Here is a 17,616-nt window from a genome sequence, read left to right on the forward strand (position 1 = left end):
TCTCCAACTTCAGTGTGCATCAGTGTGTAACAGAGATTCCCATCTTCTCCCTCTTTGTTACCATGACCATGATTATTATGATCACCACTACCACTTCACTGCCACAGCCATCAATCATTTAAGATAAATTACACCAAAGAGATATTCCTACTATATTAAATAGTTCACTTAACAGAGAAAACAGGAGTTCTGATGAGTTGGAAGGAAGAATGAAACAAAATAATTTTGAACTGTCAAGAGAGAACAGATAGGGCTTAGGCAGCTAGAAGGCTCACACCTAAAAGAGGGAAGTGGGAAAACCCTCATAATAAACTTTGATTGCCTCCCAGGTTTTAGTTAGCTTCCAATATTAGAGGAGACTAGGACTTTGGTAAGTCAAGGACAAAGTTGTCACTAATATTCATCAGATTCATTTTCAGAGGTCTGTAATCAATGATTCTTTCAACGGTATATTTATTTAACTTTGTACAATGTTATTCTGGTGGGTTAGAACAATTTAATTACATTATAATAGGCTTATTACAAGGCTTACATGACACAATTTTGTAATGGATAATTTCAGTGGGTTTGTTACATTTTCTGTAGATAATAAATAATGACAGAAGGAATCTAGTGGAAGCAACTAAGAGTACACTTTTGTTCTAAAGGAAATTACAGGTTATAAAGAAGTAAAAGAGATGGGATAATAGGTACAAAAAACACATCAAAAGAAGGGAAGCTAAAAAATAAACAGGAAAAAAGAACAAATAAAATGTATACACATACTAATGAAACTAAACACATCAAGAGAAAAAGGTTTCCCAGTAGTTTCCTATCCTTCACCCTGATCTCTCTAGATCTACTTGAAAGAATATTTACATAATTTAACTTTCTATATAGCAGGTATGAGATTTAACTGATAGCAGGCAAAATACATAGATGTTAAGATTTCTTAATTTTTTTGTTTGGGTTTAGAGTACTGTTTTCTGGGTATTCCATTCAAAATGTATATTAGTTTCAGTTAAATAAAGAGTAAGGCAGCAGAGGGAAAAAAAAGACTTGTTTTCTCTATTTTAGATATTCTTCACTTAGCATCTGGAAAGAAAAACAAAAATTTCCAAGGCATCTTGAAAATATTTTAAATTAATTAAACTTACTTTTATGACTTTCGTGTATCCAAAGTTGTGTCTGCTTCTGTGTTTTTACCACATCAAATGGCAAAGTTGCAATAGCTGCAAACTAACAAAAAATAAAACTAATTTAAATCTACTTTAAAATTTTTCCTAAAATCTTTTTACATTCATCTAGCTAGCACATTACTTGATAAGGATAATAATGGAAATCATAACCAAACTGAAACTCCAAATGAAACCAGATATATTTAAAGAGAAGCTTTTATGCAAGAAAATAGATACATGTCTTATATGTTTCTCCCAAAATTCAAGAGTAAGTAAATAGTGTTCAGAAAAGTTCCCCTACTGTCCTGAGCTTACATAACTACTAGGGGCAGAGGCCGAATTCCAACCAGACCTCTCTGACTCCAAAACCAGTATTCACAGTTTCTGATGCTTCTGTGTATTCTATTATTCCCTTACTACACATAAAGGTATAATACATATTTTAAAGCAGAAATTCTCAAGTATCTAGTAAGCATTTAAAATTTTCCAAAAAGTGTTTTAAAAATAAATAGAATAAAACATTAAATTTAAATAAAGAAAATGGAATTTGAACTTTTAGTTCTATATATCTTTTCTTTGTGGGTTTCAACAAATTTATCAAATATAGTTACAATAGTTCACAAATCACATTTTTAAAAACTTATCTCAAAATGAATCAACTTGATCATTTTCATAATGCCCTAATTAAGCAAGGAAGGTTTTTTAAAAGAATAATTAAATTCCCTTAAGAATGTCTCATAATATTTGATATAATCACCATTCAAAGTAAAACCTGGTCTCTATTTTTTGCTTCCCAACTCACAACTGGCCAATATGCTCATAAAATGCCCCTCAAAAATCACTTATATTTTATTTTACCCTGAAAACGTTGATGTAAGTTCTTAAAATGAAATCAGTTTCAAAGATCTCAGGTAAGATAAAATCAATTATTGTTTCTCCCATCTCCACAATCTAAGATATAGTAGCAAAAGGTAGCAACAATGTTATATAAGCCTCTTTTTTTTTCTGTGAGGAAGATCAGCCCTGAGCTAACATCCATGCTAAGCCTCCTCTTTTTGCTGAGGAAGACCGGCTCTGAGCTAACATCTATTGCCAATCCTCCTCCTTTTTCCCCAAAGCCCCAGTAGATAGTTATATGCCATAGCTTCACATCCTTCTAGTTGCTGTATGTGGGACGCCGCCTCAGCATGGCCGGAGAAGCGGTGCGTCGGTGCGTGCCTGGGATCCGAACCCGGGCCGCCAGTAGCGGAGCGCGCGCACTTAACCGCTAACCCACGGGGTCGGCCCCAATACATAAGCCTCTTTGACACTTCTAAAAGGATATGGTTTAGGCTATTTTGTTTTCTGACAGAAAGTCTAGACACTGTCACACTGATGTGCTTTTTCTATTGCAGAGGCAAATTTTTACTTGAAAACAGCCAAAAGGCAGCAATATTTTCTAGATCAAAAAAAATTTTTTAATAGATTTTCTATATTAAGCAGAAGTAGTAAAATAGAGAACTTTCCCTCATATTACTGGAAAGCTGGTACAACATCCTGAAGCCATCATTCAACTTTTTTTTTTGACAGTAAGCATTTATTTGTAAGTCAAGTATGGAATTGGTTCCTGTAATTCCAACTATTATTAATTTCTAAATAAAAATAGTACTTGTTTTTCTTCATCCATGCTGGATTAAGATATAAATTAAATACAATTAAGTTACATTTAATCCCCTCACACATGAGAGGGATAATAAAAAGATTTTACTGGTATTGTAACTACTTAAATTGCTAAAAAAGTAATTGCACTTTTGCCTCAATAAGCTTATAACCTACTAGGCTTAATCTGGCAAATCTCAGACCTAGGAATATTCACATCTAAGTTTAGAACTCAATCACAGTGGCTTTCTTAGCCTAGGTTTTCTAATACAAATATTCCAATATTTGTGATCTCCATCACTTCACTGTACTTTTCATTTGGTTCCTGTAAGTTAGCACCTCACAAATTCATTTTATAAGTAAGTGGGCATGAGAAAACTCGCTGTGGCCAAGATTACGGTGATATGAATCTGCATAAAGGAAGTCCACTACACAACTTTTCATTATGCGGAGAGGTGGGAAAAGGTGAACTCTCCACTACTCAAAAATAGTCATTTGAGATTCCTCTCTTCTAATTATAATTCATGTTAAAAATCTTTTAAGAAGTACTTGGCTAGGGGCCGGGCCCGTGGTGTAGCGGGTAAGAGTGCACGCTTTGCTGCTGGCAGCCCAGGGTTCAGATCCTGGGTGCACACTGATGCATCGCTTGTCGGGCCACGCTGTGGCGGTGTCCCATATAAAGCGGAAGAAGATGGGCACGGATGTTAGCCCAGGGCCAGTCTTCCTTTGCAAAGAGAGGGGGATTGGCGTGGATGTTAGCTCAGGGCTGATCTTCCTCACAAAAAAAAAAAAAAAAAAAAAATACTTGGCCAAAATGTTCCCAAAGAAACAGGAATCAGCAGCAGAGGATGAAATTACTTCTATTCAATCCAATTATACACGTGAGATGACACTCAAATGAAATATTACCTAACCAGATCTACTGGCATTTAATGAATTGTGAAATACTTTGTAAATAAGAAAGCACTATTTAAACTACTATTATCATAACTGTAACGATCTAACAAATCCAAAAGTTTTTCAGAAAAATATAATAATGTATTTGTAGTATAATAAAAACATAGACATAAAGTGCATTTTAAAATATTTTAATGGCAAATAATTTATTTCCTCAAAATAGGATAGTAAATATTTAGAAAATTTTTAAAGCAGCACAGCCCAAAAGTCCTATCTCAATAGACATGAAATGCTATATAATATTTTGTTCTGTTTTAATAAGACAATCATCGTTATTCCAGAATATTAACAACAAAAGAATAAACTTACAGAACCAGACAATGCCCCTGAAGTGAAGTTGATCATAAATGATGGTTCATATAAACCAGATTTTGCACAAAACCATTTCTTTAAAACTTCATAGTTATACCAGTACATTGCTATAAAAACAGAGAATGAAATGAACACATATTTAGAAATGAAACGTGGACTTTAAAGAAAATATTTGTGAGGTTATACATTAAAGGAAAAGAGAAATTCTAACCTTGGCATACTTTGCTTTCTGCTTAGACAACATATTTGATTGTTAGTGACATCCAGTCAATTCTGACTCCTAATGACCCAGTGTACAGCAGAGCAGAATCCTACCCAGTCTTTTTGAGCCATCCTCTCACCTTCTGGTGCTATATCAGATGATGCTCTGCTGCTATGCATAGGGTTTTCATGGTCAATTTTTTCGGAAGTGAGTGGCCAGGTTCTTCTTTCTAGTCTGTCTTAATCTAGAAGCTCCACTGAAACCTGTCCAACATGGGTGACCCTGCTGGTATTTGAAATACTGGTGGCATAGCTTTCAGCATCACAGGAACACACAGCCACTACAGTCTGACTGGGAAACAAACCTGGGCTGTAGCAGTCGGAGCACTGAATCTTAACCACTAGACCCACCAGGGCTGGCTAAGACACATACTAAGTGAGATTTTTTGTGTGTGTGAGGAAGATCAGCCCTGAGCTAACATCCATGCCAATCCTCCTCTTTTTGCTGAGGAAGACTGGCCCTGAGCTAACATTTATTGCCAATCCTCCTCCTTTTTTTCCCTTTTTCTCCCCAAAGCCCCAGTAGATAGTTGCATGTCACAGTTGCACATCCTTCCAGTTGCTGTACGTGGGATGCAGCCTCAGCATGGCTGGACAAGCGGCGCGTCGGTGCACGCCCGGGATCCAAACCCAGGCCACCAGTAGCAGAGCGCACGCACTTAACTGCTAAGCCACGGGGCCAGCCCCAAGACACATACTAAGTGAGATTTAAAAAAAAAAGGAGCCAAATTCTCAATAATATTCTAGCAGTCTTATGAACAATCAAACAAAACTACATATCAGTAAAGTAGGACTTTAATTCCAAATTCTGACAAGGACAGTTAAGGAAAAGTACAGGCCAATCTCATTCATGAACACAGGTGTAAAAATCGTAAAAAAATAAAATAATAATAAGACACTGAAGACAGAAGTATTTCATAAGAGATTATACACTATGACTAAATCAAGTTATCCAAGGAATGCAAAGGTAGTAAATAATAAATGCTTTACACGCCATACACCACATTAAGAGAACCATGAAATCACCTAAAAATGATGGAAAAGCATTTCATAAAATTCAACACACTTTCATTTAAAGCAAACAAAGAAATTTCTTGGAAACAGGGATAAAAGGGAACTTCTTTAATTTGATAAACAACATGCATCAAGAACCTATAGCAAACATAATTATTAATGGTGAAACAACAGAACTATTTCCTCTAGAATGAGGAAAATGATAAGGATGCAACATTATCACTGCTACTATTCCAAACTGTACTAGGCAGCACAGTAAGATAGAAAAAGATAAAAGCTACAACGATTAAAAATGAAGAAACAGGGGCCAGTCTCGTGGCCAAGTGGTTAAAATTTCGCGCGCTCTGCTTGGGCGGCTCAGGTTCCTGGGTTTGGATCCTGGGCGCAGACCTACTCCACTCATCAGCCATGCTGTGGAGGCACCCCACAAACAAAATAGAGGAAGACTGGCATGGATGTTAGCTCAGGGCTAGTCTTCCTTAAGCAAAAAAAAAAAAAAAAAAAAAAGGAGGAAGACTGCCAGTGGATGCTAGCTCAGGGCAAATCTTCCTCACCAAAAAAAAAAAAAAAAAAAACTAGTCATAATTTACATATTATTGTCTACATAGAAAACCCAAAAGAGAGGCAAATTAGAATTTTTACTGGCGTTTTAAAATAGCTGAATATACGCTAACACACTAAAATCAATTGCAATACTGCACCAGCTGCAAAGATTTAGAAAACACGTTTTTTAAATAGAGCTTTTAAAATAGCTACCAAAAGTTGGGGGTGAGTGGGTGTACCTATAAATAAATCTAAAGAAAAAAGGTTGTATATAACCTTTATGAAGAAAATTTTAAATCTCTACTAAAACAGTTTAAAGAAGAGTTATATAACAAAGAGATATGATATTCCTACAGGAAAAAAATAAGGTAACATCAAGATTTTTTATAATGCACTAATAATTTAGACAATACTGTGGTATTAGCACAGGGTTAGACAAATTGGCCAGTGAAATAGATCCATGTATATACGAAAATTTGATGTGACAGAGGTGACACTGCAAAACCCTGAGCAAGTATGGTTATTCAATTAGTGATGCTGGTACAACTATCTATCCATATGAGAGGAAAATAAAATTGAATACTTATTTCAGTCCATAACCCCAAATCAATTATGGGTAAATGAATGGCCAAGGAAACAGTGCCCAACCTCACTAATAATCAGGGAAATCTAAGCTAAAGTGAGATGCCACTTTAATTTACTAGATAAACAAAAATTAAGAACTTGAACAATAAAAGTGCTAGTGAGGGTATGAAATGAAGCAGCAGGAAGCTGGCAGGTGTGTAGATCTGCACAATCACTTTAGAAAAGAGTTTGATATTACTTAATAAAATTTAAAATGCATATATTTATATGAACTAGCAAATCTAATACTGGAAAAATTCTTGTACATATACACCAAGAGACTTAAAAAAAGTCCACAAGCAGCACTGTTTACTTGTTTACTCAGAAATAAACAAGAGTAAAAATGAAGGAAACAGTTACACATAAAAAGAAGAATGAATCTTAAGTGATTACCGCTGGGGAGGTGACTGGAGATGGATATATGTGGTTTCACGACTTCAAAATTGCAATGTTCTAGCTCATATTTTAAAGTGGTGCCTTCACAGGTGCTCATTTTATTAGTCTACTTCATAATTTATATCTATGTTACTTTTTATGTATCAAATATCATATAATAACAAAATGAAGAAACATAATTGGCCTCGGAATCTATGTTTCTAAAAAGCATAACGGAACAGAAAAGGTTGAAGAAAAATACTAACGGAAAGGGAAAGATACATAGAGATGTGAATAAGAAAGCCCAAGAAAAGGATTAACTCAAAGGGAAAAAGAAAAAAAGAGGAACATTAATACAGGGTTCTCAATAATTACTTCTTTCAGGTCTTAAATGGAAACTCTTGTGATCCACAAGAGAAATATTACTGAAGTATGCACATTTTACAAGTTACTTGTTAGTTGTGTACTTCTTTTTCAGGATTTTCTCCCTTTTCATAATTCATTGATTAGCACGATCTTCTATCTGATTTATAACAGCCTTTTACAGAACACTCACTTAATGGGAGAGAATTTTATCTTTAATAACTGAAAAACGTAGGAGTCAATATAATTCACAGGTGGTTTTAAATGTATTTTATGATATTTTGATTTATAGTAGTTTACTTACCCTACTATTATGACCTGTTTAGAATAATGTTAAAGGCAATTTGCATTATCTAAATATGAATACAATATTTACCAATTAATGTTTAAAAAGAAAGCAAACACAAGGAGAAAAGAACATCAGGCTTGAATTAGGAACTACTCATTCAATAAAGGCTCATGAAGATCTGAGAGCCCAACACTGAACTAGGAGTTTGTGGTCACTAAAGAAGATAACTTACATTTAGCTTTGAAAGGTTTAAAATTTAGTTGATTTAAAAGTAATATATAAATAATACAAAGTTACCTAAAATTTAGCAGATAACTAATAAGGTAAATCTTACCTGAGAATGGTACATCTCTAAGAACAGTAGGAGCCCAGCCCCTCCAAAGGGAAATCCAACCATCTTCAGACACTTTCTTGCTGACAAATTGATGCAGTTCCTCGTAAGAAAACTTCTTAGATTGCATCTTGGTTCTAATCAATTCTAATGGACTTATCACAGTTACTGCACCAACTAAAACAAACAGGCAAATATAAGATAACAAAAACAAAGCCATGTACCATGCAAACACGTATGCAAAAATTAATATTTCATGCATTTTATATTTTAAACTTTTATTCTGAAATGTCTGCAAACCTTAAAATCAAATATCTACTGATGCCAACATATTGGTGCAGATTTTTTTTCCTGGTAAAGGTATTTCTTAAAAGTCTGTTTTCGGGCTGGCCCGGTGGCAGAGTGGTTAAGTTCGTGCACTATGCTTCGGCAGCCTGGGGTTCACAGGTTCGGATCCCAGGCACGGACCTATGCACCACTTATCAAGCCATGCTGTGGTGGCATCCCATATAAAGTAGAGTAGGATGGGCATGGATGTTAGCCCAGGGCCAGTCTTCCTCAGCAAAAAGAGGAGGATTGGCACGAATGTTAGCTCAAGGCCGATCTTCCTCACAAACAAACAAACAAAGTCTGCTTTCATATACCTTACTTTTTCTGGTTTCAAGTCTTTTAAGAGCAGTTCCAGAAATACTACACATCAACTAGGTGTATTATAAAACCTCACTCCCACTGCACAGAGAAAAATGTCCTTCTGCACAGAGGCAAATTAAACTCTAAATCCCAAAGTCTAAAAGAAAAGTGATGCAGGACCTTGGCATCAATTTGACATCAGTCTGATGTCATCCTAAAATCTAAAGCCTAAAATCTCGAATCTAAAATCTCTGTCTAAGATTCAGCTGATCCCATCTCATTCTGATGGCAATCATCCTACCATATGGCTTCTCAAGCACAGATATTAACAAATTAGTATAAACTACAATGCAAAATACTTCTTACACCAATACTCTGTATTTTATACAAATTCTCTGTGAATGTCAATTTTAAAAGAAGCTCTAAACAGAAATCAAAATGAAAATATAGTAAATTGACTACTTACCTCTGGCCACAATTCCAGCAACAATTGGTATGCAGCTTTTATTTTCTCCTAACTTAGATTTCAGAAGAGCAGTTAATTGATCGTAGCAGGTAAAATAAATAACTGTGGCAGGAACTGCCATCACTCTGTTAGAAACATACAAACAAAACAATTTGTACAAAACTATCAAAAGGCTTGAACATATTCTTAAAGTACTATTAAATATAAGCTAAAATACATATTTTGTATAAGTTGAAAACCACAACAAATCAGCCCATGAGATCAAGTTTTCTTTTATTTTAAAAATTATTAGTGTTTAACTTAGTAGGCAACAAAAAGATGTAAAGTAGATATCTGCCCTCCAGAAGTTTACATTCTAGTTGTAAAGGTAAGTTACAGAGCACTCAGTCAGGTCATAAATAGGATAAGACAAATGAGGACACATCTCTATCTCTTTGACTTGTTCTGTTTCTGGTCTCCCAAATCTTCCTTCCCAATTACATTTACCATAACATGAAAATCACTTAAAAAGTACAAAATCAACTGTAAAATACTTCTGAACTATGGGCCATATAGCATACTGCTTATAACTGGAAATAAATTACAATTAACATCACTGGAATTATATATAATAGTTTTGAGGAAATTTCAGTGACATATTTTTTCAAATGAAAATATCCAAAGGAAATTATTAAACACAAAGTTGCAGGCACTGTCATGTCATAAATATTAATGCAACAAGAAACCAGTCTATGTTTATGGTCTAATAAAGGACATTCACAGACCATACTTTGGAATGCCTAATGTTCTCTAGTGAAGTTTGACGATGAGAATTTAGGAATAGGATTGAGTGCTAGTTTTGAATCTTCCACTAACTTTAAAATATATGCCTCAAAGTTGACTAATTTGCTCCATAAAAAGATAAATTAGAAAGAAACGAGGCAGAGAAAGGCAAGGTATTTGTTGAGACTTTTACATTCAGCCTTACTAGTTTGTCATGTTAATTCATATAATAGCTAGTTAGTAGAGAATTAAAATTATCTGGAAAAGGGAAAGTATACAAATCACAATCTTTCTCATTATTTTAGTAAAATAAAAAGTCAAATGCACACCAAATTCTTAACTTCTAAAACATAAAAAAAAAAAATAATTGTGCTCTAAAGACTTAACACATCTTCTATATCTTTAGGAGGGCCTAGTTACACGCTTGACCTTTGGCCAGCTCCAAGGAATTTAGCCCTTAGAATATTCCCTATAATAAAGGTTTTTTGCATGTCTGGAGCACTAAACCAACTTGTCTAGGTTTATTTGTGCAAATGATTTGATTTTTGGTAAACATCTGCTTTCCTTTTGGAGGTTTGGAGTTTTGGTAATCACTGCTGGTCACAAAGACAGAATGTGCCTACGTCATCAAACACCAATAAAAGCCCTAGACCCTGAAATCCAAGTGCATTTTGAGGTAGAAACACTGTACATGCTACCATAGTTTAAGGCTGGAAGAATAAGCACGTCCTATGTGATGTCACAAGGCAGGACTCTCATGAAGCCTATGCCTAGTCAACTTCCGTTGTGTCTTTTTCCCTTACTGATCTTTTGCATCTTTTTGCTGTAATACACCACAGACATGAGCATAACCTTCTTTAGGTCCTGTGAGTCCTTCCAGCAAACCATCAAACGTGTGGGTGGTTGTGAAACTCACAAAACAATGCTTTAGAAAATGAAAAAGTTCTAATATGAAAAATGCACGATTTTGTCCAACCATGCTGATTACAAGGCAAAACAACCATCATTTAGTAAGAAAAATATTAAATTTCAACTTACAAGGTAGGAGGAAGGCCACTCCACAGGGATTTAATGCCCTCATTTCGAACGATTTTCAAAAAGGCATCCTAAAATTATAATAGAAGAAAGTAGTCAAAAATATACACCAGAACCTGATGTACAAAAAATTTAGTGATAATTGATAATTTGATTCTTTCAAGCAATTATTTCTAAAATATGAGCTTCTCAGATTTATATATGTTCATTCTTTAAAAAAAAAAGGAATTTTCCTCAACTTTCAAACACAAGTAAAGCATTTTTGGATATTACTTTCTGTTTAAAGAATAAAATCTGTACTACACAACTTTGGACTGTTCTACTTAGGTCTTAGAAACCAAGTTTTTCAAAGATTATTATAAAAAGGAAGTGGAATAATGGCAGAGAATTGGTTAGATAACTCTCCTAATTATGAAATCTGAGAAAATATTATTTAAACTCAGTATTTGAAATCTCTGGAGAGGAATCAAAAGCAGGCAGAAACTAGAGGGAGGTCTGCTGTTAAAAGACAAAGTACAGGGGCCAGCATGGTGGCATAGCGGTTAAGTTCACGTGCTCTGCTTTGTGGGCCCAGAGTTGGCAGGTTCGGATCCCAGGCGTGGACCTATGCACCGCTCATCAAGCCATGCTGCGGCAGCATCCCGTATACAAAACAGAGGAAGAACAGCAACGGATGTTAGCTTAGGGCCAATCTTCCTCAAACACACACAAAAAAGACCAAATACAATGAGTGAGATTTGCAAGTTTCCAGCTTTTTGCCTGTGGGAGCGGCAAAGACCAGCACATTTTCTTGCTTGAGATGGCAAATGCAGAGTTCAGGCTAGTAGAATACTCAGAAAGTTAGGGGAGAAATTCTGGAAAAGAATGCACTACAAAGGGATAAAGCCCCAATTTTTGCATACAAAATCAGCCACAAAACTTGACTCACCACTAAATTATGCAATCCCAGGGGAAGACAGCAGGGTCCTGGCCAAAAAAAAGCGGCAGCTGAAGGCTGAGTAGAAATTTCAGCTGCAGCCCACCAAAGGGAAGCCTGAGTTTGGAGTTTGAATTCAGCCAAAATTAACTGCCTTCTAGAAAAAAATTGACTCTTCAGAAGAATATAAAGGATCCAGAGTCTTTACAATGCATCATTCATAATGTCCATTATCCAATCTAAATTCATTAGACACAAAAACAAGAAAATGAGGTCACACTCCAAGAAAAAGTAGTCAACAGAAACAACACTGAGATGATTCAGATGATGCAATTAGCAGACAAGAACTCTAATGCAGCTATTATAAATATGTTCAAGAGCTTAAAAGATGATATATGAATAATGAAAGAACAAATTTGGAATTTCAGCAAGAAAATAGTTACTATAAAAAATAGCCAAATGAAAATTCTATACCCAAAATAAAGAATTCACTAAGTGGGCTTAACAGCAGAATGGAGATAGCAGAGAAAGAGTCACTGAACTTGAAGACAGACATTATTCATTCTGAAGAAGGGAGAGAAAAAGAATGAAGAAAAATGAACCAAGAGGCTCAGAGACCTGAGGGGAAATATCAAGTGGTATAATACAGGTTTATTTGGAGTCATAGAAGAAAGGAAAGAGAATGGGACAGGAAATTACCTGATGAAATCATGGCAAAAAACCTCCCAAATTAGTGAAAGGTATCAATTTACACAGCCCAAAATCTCAAAAAATCCCAAGTAGAATAAAAATAATGAAAACAAAAGAAAAATGACAAAATACATTTAGAGAAAGGATGATACAAATGAAAGCTAACTTCTCATCAGACACATAGGAGGCCAAAAGACAATGTAACAACATATTTAAGGTGCTGAAAAAAAATTAAGCCAGAATTCTATAAGCAGCCAAAATATGCTTCAAGAACGCTCAAAAACATCTCAGATAAATGAAAAATGAGAGAATACGTTGCCAAAATACCTGCACTAAAGAAATGCTGAAAAAAGTTTCCTCAGAATGTGGGGCCATCATGCCAAACAGTAACTATGATCTTCAAAAAGGAAGGAAGTACAGGAGAAATGGTAAATACATGGGTACATATAAAACATATTTTCCCCCTTTCTCCTTTTAACTACTTTAAAAGACGTAAGACTATTTAAATCAGAAATTACAACACTGGGGCCGGCCCTGTGGCTTGGCGGTTAAGTGCATGCGCTCCGCTGCTGGCGGCCGGGGTTCGATCCGGGCGCGCACCGACGCACCGCTTCTTCCGCCATGCTGAGGCCGCGTCCCACATACAGCAACTAGAAGGATGTGCAGCTATGACCTACAACTATCTGCTGGGGCCTTGGGGGAAATAATAAATAAATAAAATTAAAATAAAAAAAAAAAAGAAAAAAGAAATTACAACACTGAATTGTGAAATTTATAATGTACAAAGATGTACTATACATGAACCAATACCACAAAGGACGAGGAGGGAGGGAGTGGTTTCAAGAAGTGTGTGGGATTTGAGATTTTACCCTACTTGCAAGTTAACCAGTTAGCCTGCCTCGGTCTCATGAGAGCTGGTAGACAAGAATCTCTGGGGTAAGACATGAAGGACAGTTTATTACATACAGCAACAGCAGTGGCCAGAGTATGACATTTTTGTGCCAATTCCCTGAGCCCCAATTTCCACAGTGCAATGTGAAGAAGGCTAGGTGACATCTGAACACACAGTGGATGGTACTACAGGAGAGGAAATCTGAGCCTACGGAACCCAAATCCTTTATAAAGGGCAGTAAGGATGCCTTCCCCTGGCTCTAGAGGGAAACACTGTATCTTTCAAGGTTGTTCACTATAAACACCCTTGAAAGGATGGTCAGAAACAAAAGGCAGTCAGTACCTTGCTCACAAGATGTACAGAAATGTGAAACACCTTTGAAGAACTGTCTCCCTCGAAATGACAATAGAGGAATCGATGTAATATTATTACAATTCAACTAATCCAAAAGAAGGCATGAAAAGAGGAAAAAAAAACAAAAAACAAAAACAGAGGGAGCAAAGAGAAAAAAAAGACAAAGATGGTACACTAACACTTACCATATTAAGAATTACATTAAAGGTAAGGACTAAATATTCCAATTAAAAGTCAGCAATGGTTGGGGCCGGCCCGGTGGCGCAAGCGGTGAAGTGCGCGTGCTCCGCTGTGGCGGCCCGGGGTTTGCTGGTTTGGATCCCGGGCGTGCACTGATGCACCGCTTGGCGGGCCACACTGTGGCGGCATCCCATACAAAGTGGAGGAAGATGGGCATAGATGTTAGCCCAGGGCCAGTCTTCCTCAGCAAAAAAAAAGAGGAGGATTGGCAGATGTTAGCGCAGGGTTGATCTTCCTCACAAAAAAAAAAAAAAAAAAAGTCAGCAATTGTCAGAAAAGGTAAAAAAACAAGCCCTAACTATGTGTTGTCTCTGAGTAAAAGAATGGAAAAAGATATACCACATAAACAGAAAGCTGGAGTAGCTATACTACTATCAGACAAAAGACTTCAAGATAATGAATATTACCAGGGATAAAGAAAGCATTCCATTATAATAAAAATATATCACAAAAACATATGAAGTATAATTGTGTATGTCCCTAATAACGGCTTCAAAACCCAGGACGCAAACCAGACAGAACTAAAAAAGAAAACAGACAAATGCTCAACTATAATTGAAGATTTTTACATCTTCTGTCAGTGAATGAGAGAACAATTAAAACAAAAAGTCAGTAAGACTTTAGAAGATCTAAATGAAACATCAGTCACTCCGACCTAATAGTTTATAGAACACTATACCCAACAATTACAGAATATAGATCTTAAAGTGCATATAAAAATGTTCACCAAGACAGATCATATGTTGTGCCATTCAACAAGACTTAATAAATTTCAACAATCTGAAAACGTACAGAGTATTTCCTCTGACCACACTGGAATTAAATTAGGAATCAGGAACAATAAGATATTTAGAAAAAATTCTATTATTGGGAAACTAAATATTATACTTCTAAATAATCCAAGGCAAAAAAAATAAATTACAGGGGAAATTAGAAAATATTTCAACTGATTGATAATGAAAACACAACTTCAAAATTTGTGGGATACAGCTAATTTAGTAGTTTGAAGGAAATCTACAGTTTTAAATGCTTAGTTGAGTCAAGAAGGATGCTTAAAATCAATAATCCCTGTTTCCACCTAAGGAAGTAGAAGAGAACGACCAAAATAAACCCAAAGAACAATTCTGCTTTCTGCTCCTACATGTGAAGAGCTTGTAAGTTGTCACTCCCTTCCTCACAACAAGAAAAAAGCTGAACAAACTGAAAAATCAACAACTCTTCTTAGATTCATCAGAGACTTGAGATCACAGGGTAAAGTGCCACCCTGAAAACTGAAGAGACAAGGTCCAATAGAGACTCACAGCTTACTAGAGTAGACGCCCGCAGTTGGAACCAATATCAATGGGAACACTGTAAACTATAACTGACAAATTGCTGGAAGCTCAGTGTAGACTAACTTGAGAATCAAAAACTGAGGTGCCTATTGTAGGGAGGGGTCCCTACACACTTTCATGATTTTTAGTTCCATGAGCCCTACCAAAGTTTCACTGTGAAGATCAAAGAAAAATCCCCTCTTGCTTCAAGCAGGGGAAGGGGCAAAGTAACCACTTGGAAATATATCCAAAATCTCTGTTCTCCTTAACAAAGCCTATACTCAAGGGAAACTATTTTACCAGAGCCTAAACCACTGGGGTTTTACCAAAACCTAACCAGCTTGGGGTAACGGAAACAACCAACTGATACTCATTAAAAGACTATAGATGGGGCCGGCCCAGTGGCGTAATAGTTAAGTTCACGTACTCCACTTTCGCAGCCGGAGGTTCTCGAGTTCCAATCCCGAGCGCAGACCTACACACCACTTATCAAGCCATGCTGTGGCAGGTGTCCCACATGTAGAGTAGAGGAAGATGGGCATGGATGTCAGCCCAGGGCCAATCCTCCTCAGCAAAAAGAGGAGGATTGGCAACAGATGTTAGCTCAGGGCTAATCTTCCTCAGCAAAAAAAAAGGACTATAGAAAGTTTCCCTTCTTCCACATCTTACCACCACAACAACAGGGCTCCTGTAAAACAAGAGAGGAACAGAGCCAAAAGAACTGAAGCCTCAGGCCGGCCCCATGGCTTAGCAGTTAAGTGCACGTGCTCCGCTACTGGTGGCCGGGGTTCGGATCCCGGGCGTGCACCGACGCACCGCTTGTCCGGCCATGCTGAGGCCGCGTCCCACATACAGCAACTAGAAGGATGTGCAGCTGTGACATGCAACTATCTACTGGGGCTTTGGGGGGGGGGAAGGAGGAGGATTGGCAATAGATGTTAGCTTAGAGCCAGTCTTCCTCAGCAAAAAGAGGAAGATTAGCATGGATATTAGCTCAGGGTTGATCTTCCTCACAAAAAAAAAAAAAAAAAAGGAACTGAAGCCTTAGACTCTGAGGAGTCTCCAGGAAAATCCAAAGACAATAGGCAAGACAAACACTAGGACACTAGAGGAAATTTTAGTTTCTGACAGAGCAGCAACAAGCAGTAAGCACAGCCTAACTTCTAGCCAGACAAACATAAAACTTCCCATTAAAGATCTATCTACCTCAGTTTCTTTTACCTAATACATCATGTCTGGTTTTCAACAAAAGAATTACAAAGCATGCTAAAAGGTAAAAAACACAGTCTGAAGAGACAAAGCAAGCACCAAAACCAGACTCAGAGATGGCACAGATTTTGGAATTATCACACTGGGAATTTAAAATAACTATGATGAATATGCTAAGGGTTCTAATGGTAGTGTCAGGAGAGGAGTAGTGTAGAGTCAGGACTTTCACCATCACCCAACAGCAATGAGCTCACCCTGCCAGTGTCAGCGGAAACCACAAAGGGAGCCAGAACTCCCATCCCTATCGTCTTAGTCTGTTTGAGCTGCTATAACACAATACGACAGACAAGCTAGCTTATAAACAATAGAAATTCATTTCTCACAGTTGTGGAGGTGGTAAATCCAAAAGAGGGTGCCAGCAAGGTCAGGTGAGGGCCCTCTTCCGGGGCGCAGCCTTCTCATTGTATCCTCACATGGTGGAAGGAGCAAGAGAGCTCTCCGGAGCCTCTTTTATAAGGGCATCAATCTCATTCATAAGGCCTCTGCCCTCATGATTTAATCACCTCCCAAAGCGCCCACCTACTAATATCAGCACATCAGGCCTTAGGATTTCAATAGGAATTTGAGGGGAGGAAGACACAAACATTCAGACCATAGCACCTATCCAACAGTAAAGAGGTCCTCCCCCACACTGTGTGTCAATGGAGGCTGAGTAGGCAACTGGTCAAAAATCATCTGTCATTCTGAGAACCAAAAAGATGTCAAACTGAACAAAAAGAGACAATAAATAGACACCAACACTGAGAGACTAGAATTATCTATAAGGTTTTAAAGGTAAGATAAGGTTTTAAAACAGTCAACATAAAAATCATTGAATGATCATGTATAAACATGTCTGAAACAAATGAAAAACTAGAAAGCCTCAGCAAAGAAACATAAACACAAAAACCCTATAGATCAAAATAGAATTCTAAAAAATGTTTAAGTAACACATAAGAAGGCAGGAAAAATTAAACAGAAAGAGAAAACAAAAAGTAAAATGGCAGGCTTAAGCTCTAACATAGCTGTAATTTCATTAAATATAGTTTAAATACATCAATTAAAAGATGAAAATTGATAGAGTGATTTAAAAAACATGACTATTATATGCTTTCTACAAGAAACTTCTACTATAATGACATAGGCAGGTTGAAAATGGATTGGAAGACTGAATAGAGTAAAGATGTCATTTCTCCCCCAAATAAT

General features: G+C 36.6%; 1 protein-coding gene across 8 annotated transcripts in view; it reads right to left on the reverse strand.

Annotated features, from left to right (window-relative positions):
• Nucleotides 1-17,616, reverse strand: part of SLC25A40 (solute carrier family 25 member 40) — a 67,586-nt gene that overhangs the window by 27,108 nt on the left and 22,862 nt on the right. For all 8 annotated transcript variants that reach the window (XR_009215993.1, XR_009215989.1, XM_058524886.1 and 5 more), the window contains exons 6-10: nucleotides 10,761-10,828; nucleotides 8,961-9,085; nucleotides 7,868-8,041; nucleotides 4,062-4,171; nucleotides 1,137-1,218 (exon numbers count right to left, since the gene is read on the reverse strand). Coding sequence is in view for 6 of the 8 variants with exons in the window: in XM_058524886.1 (XP_058380869.1) it covers nucleotides 1,137-1,218; nucleotides 4,062-4,171; nucleotides 7,868-8,041; nucleotides 8,961-9,085; nucleotides 10,761-10,828 (559 nt within the window). In the remaining 2 variants the exon portion in view is untranslated. The remainder of the gene's footprint in view (nucleotides 1-1,136; nucleotides 1,219-4,061; nucleotides 4,172-7,867; nucleotides 8,042-8,960; nucleotides 9,086-10,760; nucleotides 10,829-17,616) is intronic.

This window comes from Diceros bicornis, chromosome 3 (genome assembly GCF_020826845.1).
Source record: "Diceros bicornis minor isolate mBicDic1 chromosome 3, mDicBic1.mat.cur, whole genome shotgun sequence".
Lineage (NCBI taxonomy): Eukaryota > Metazoa > Chordata > Mammalia > Perissodactyla > Rhinocerotidae > Diceros > Diceros bicornis.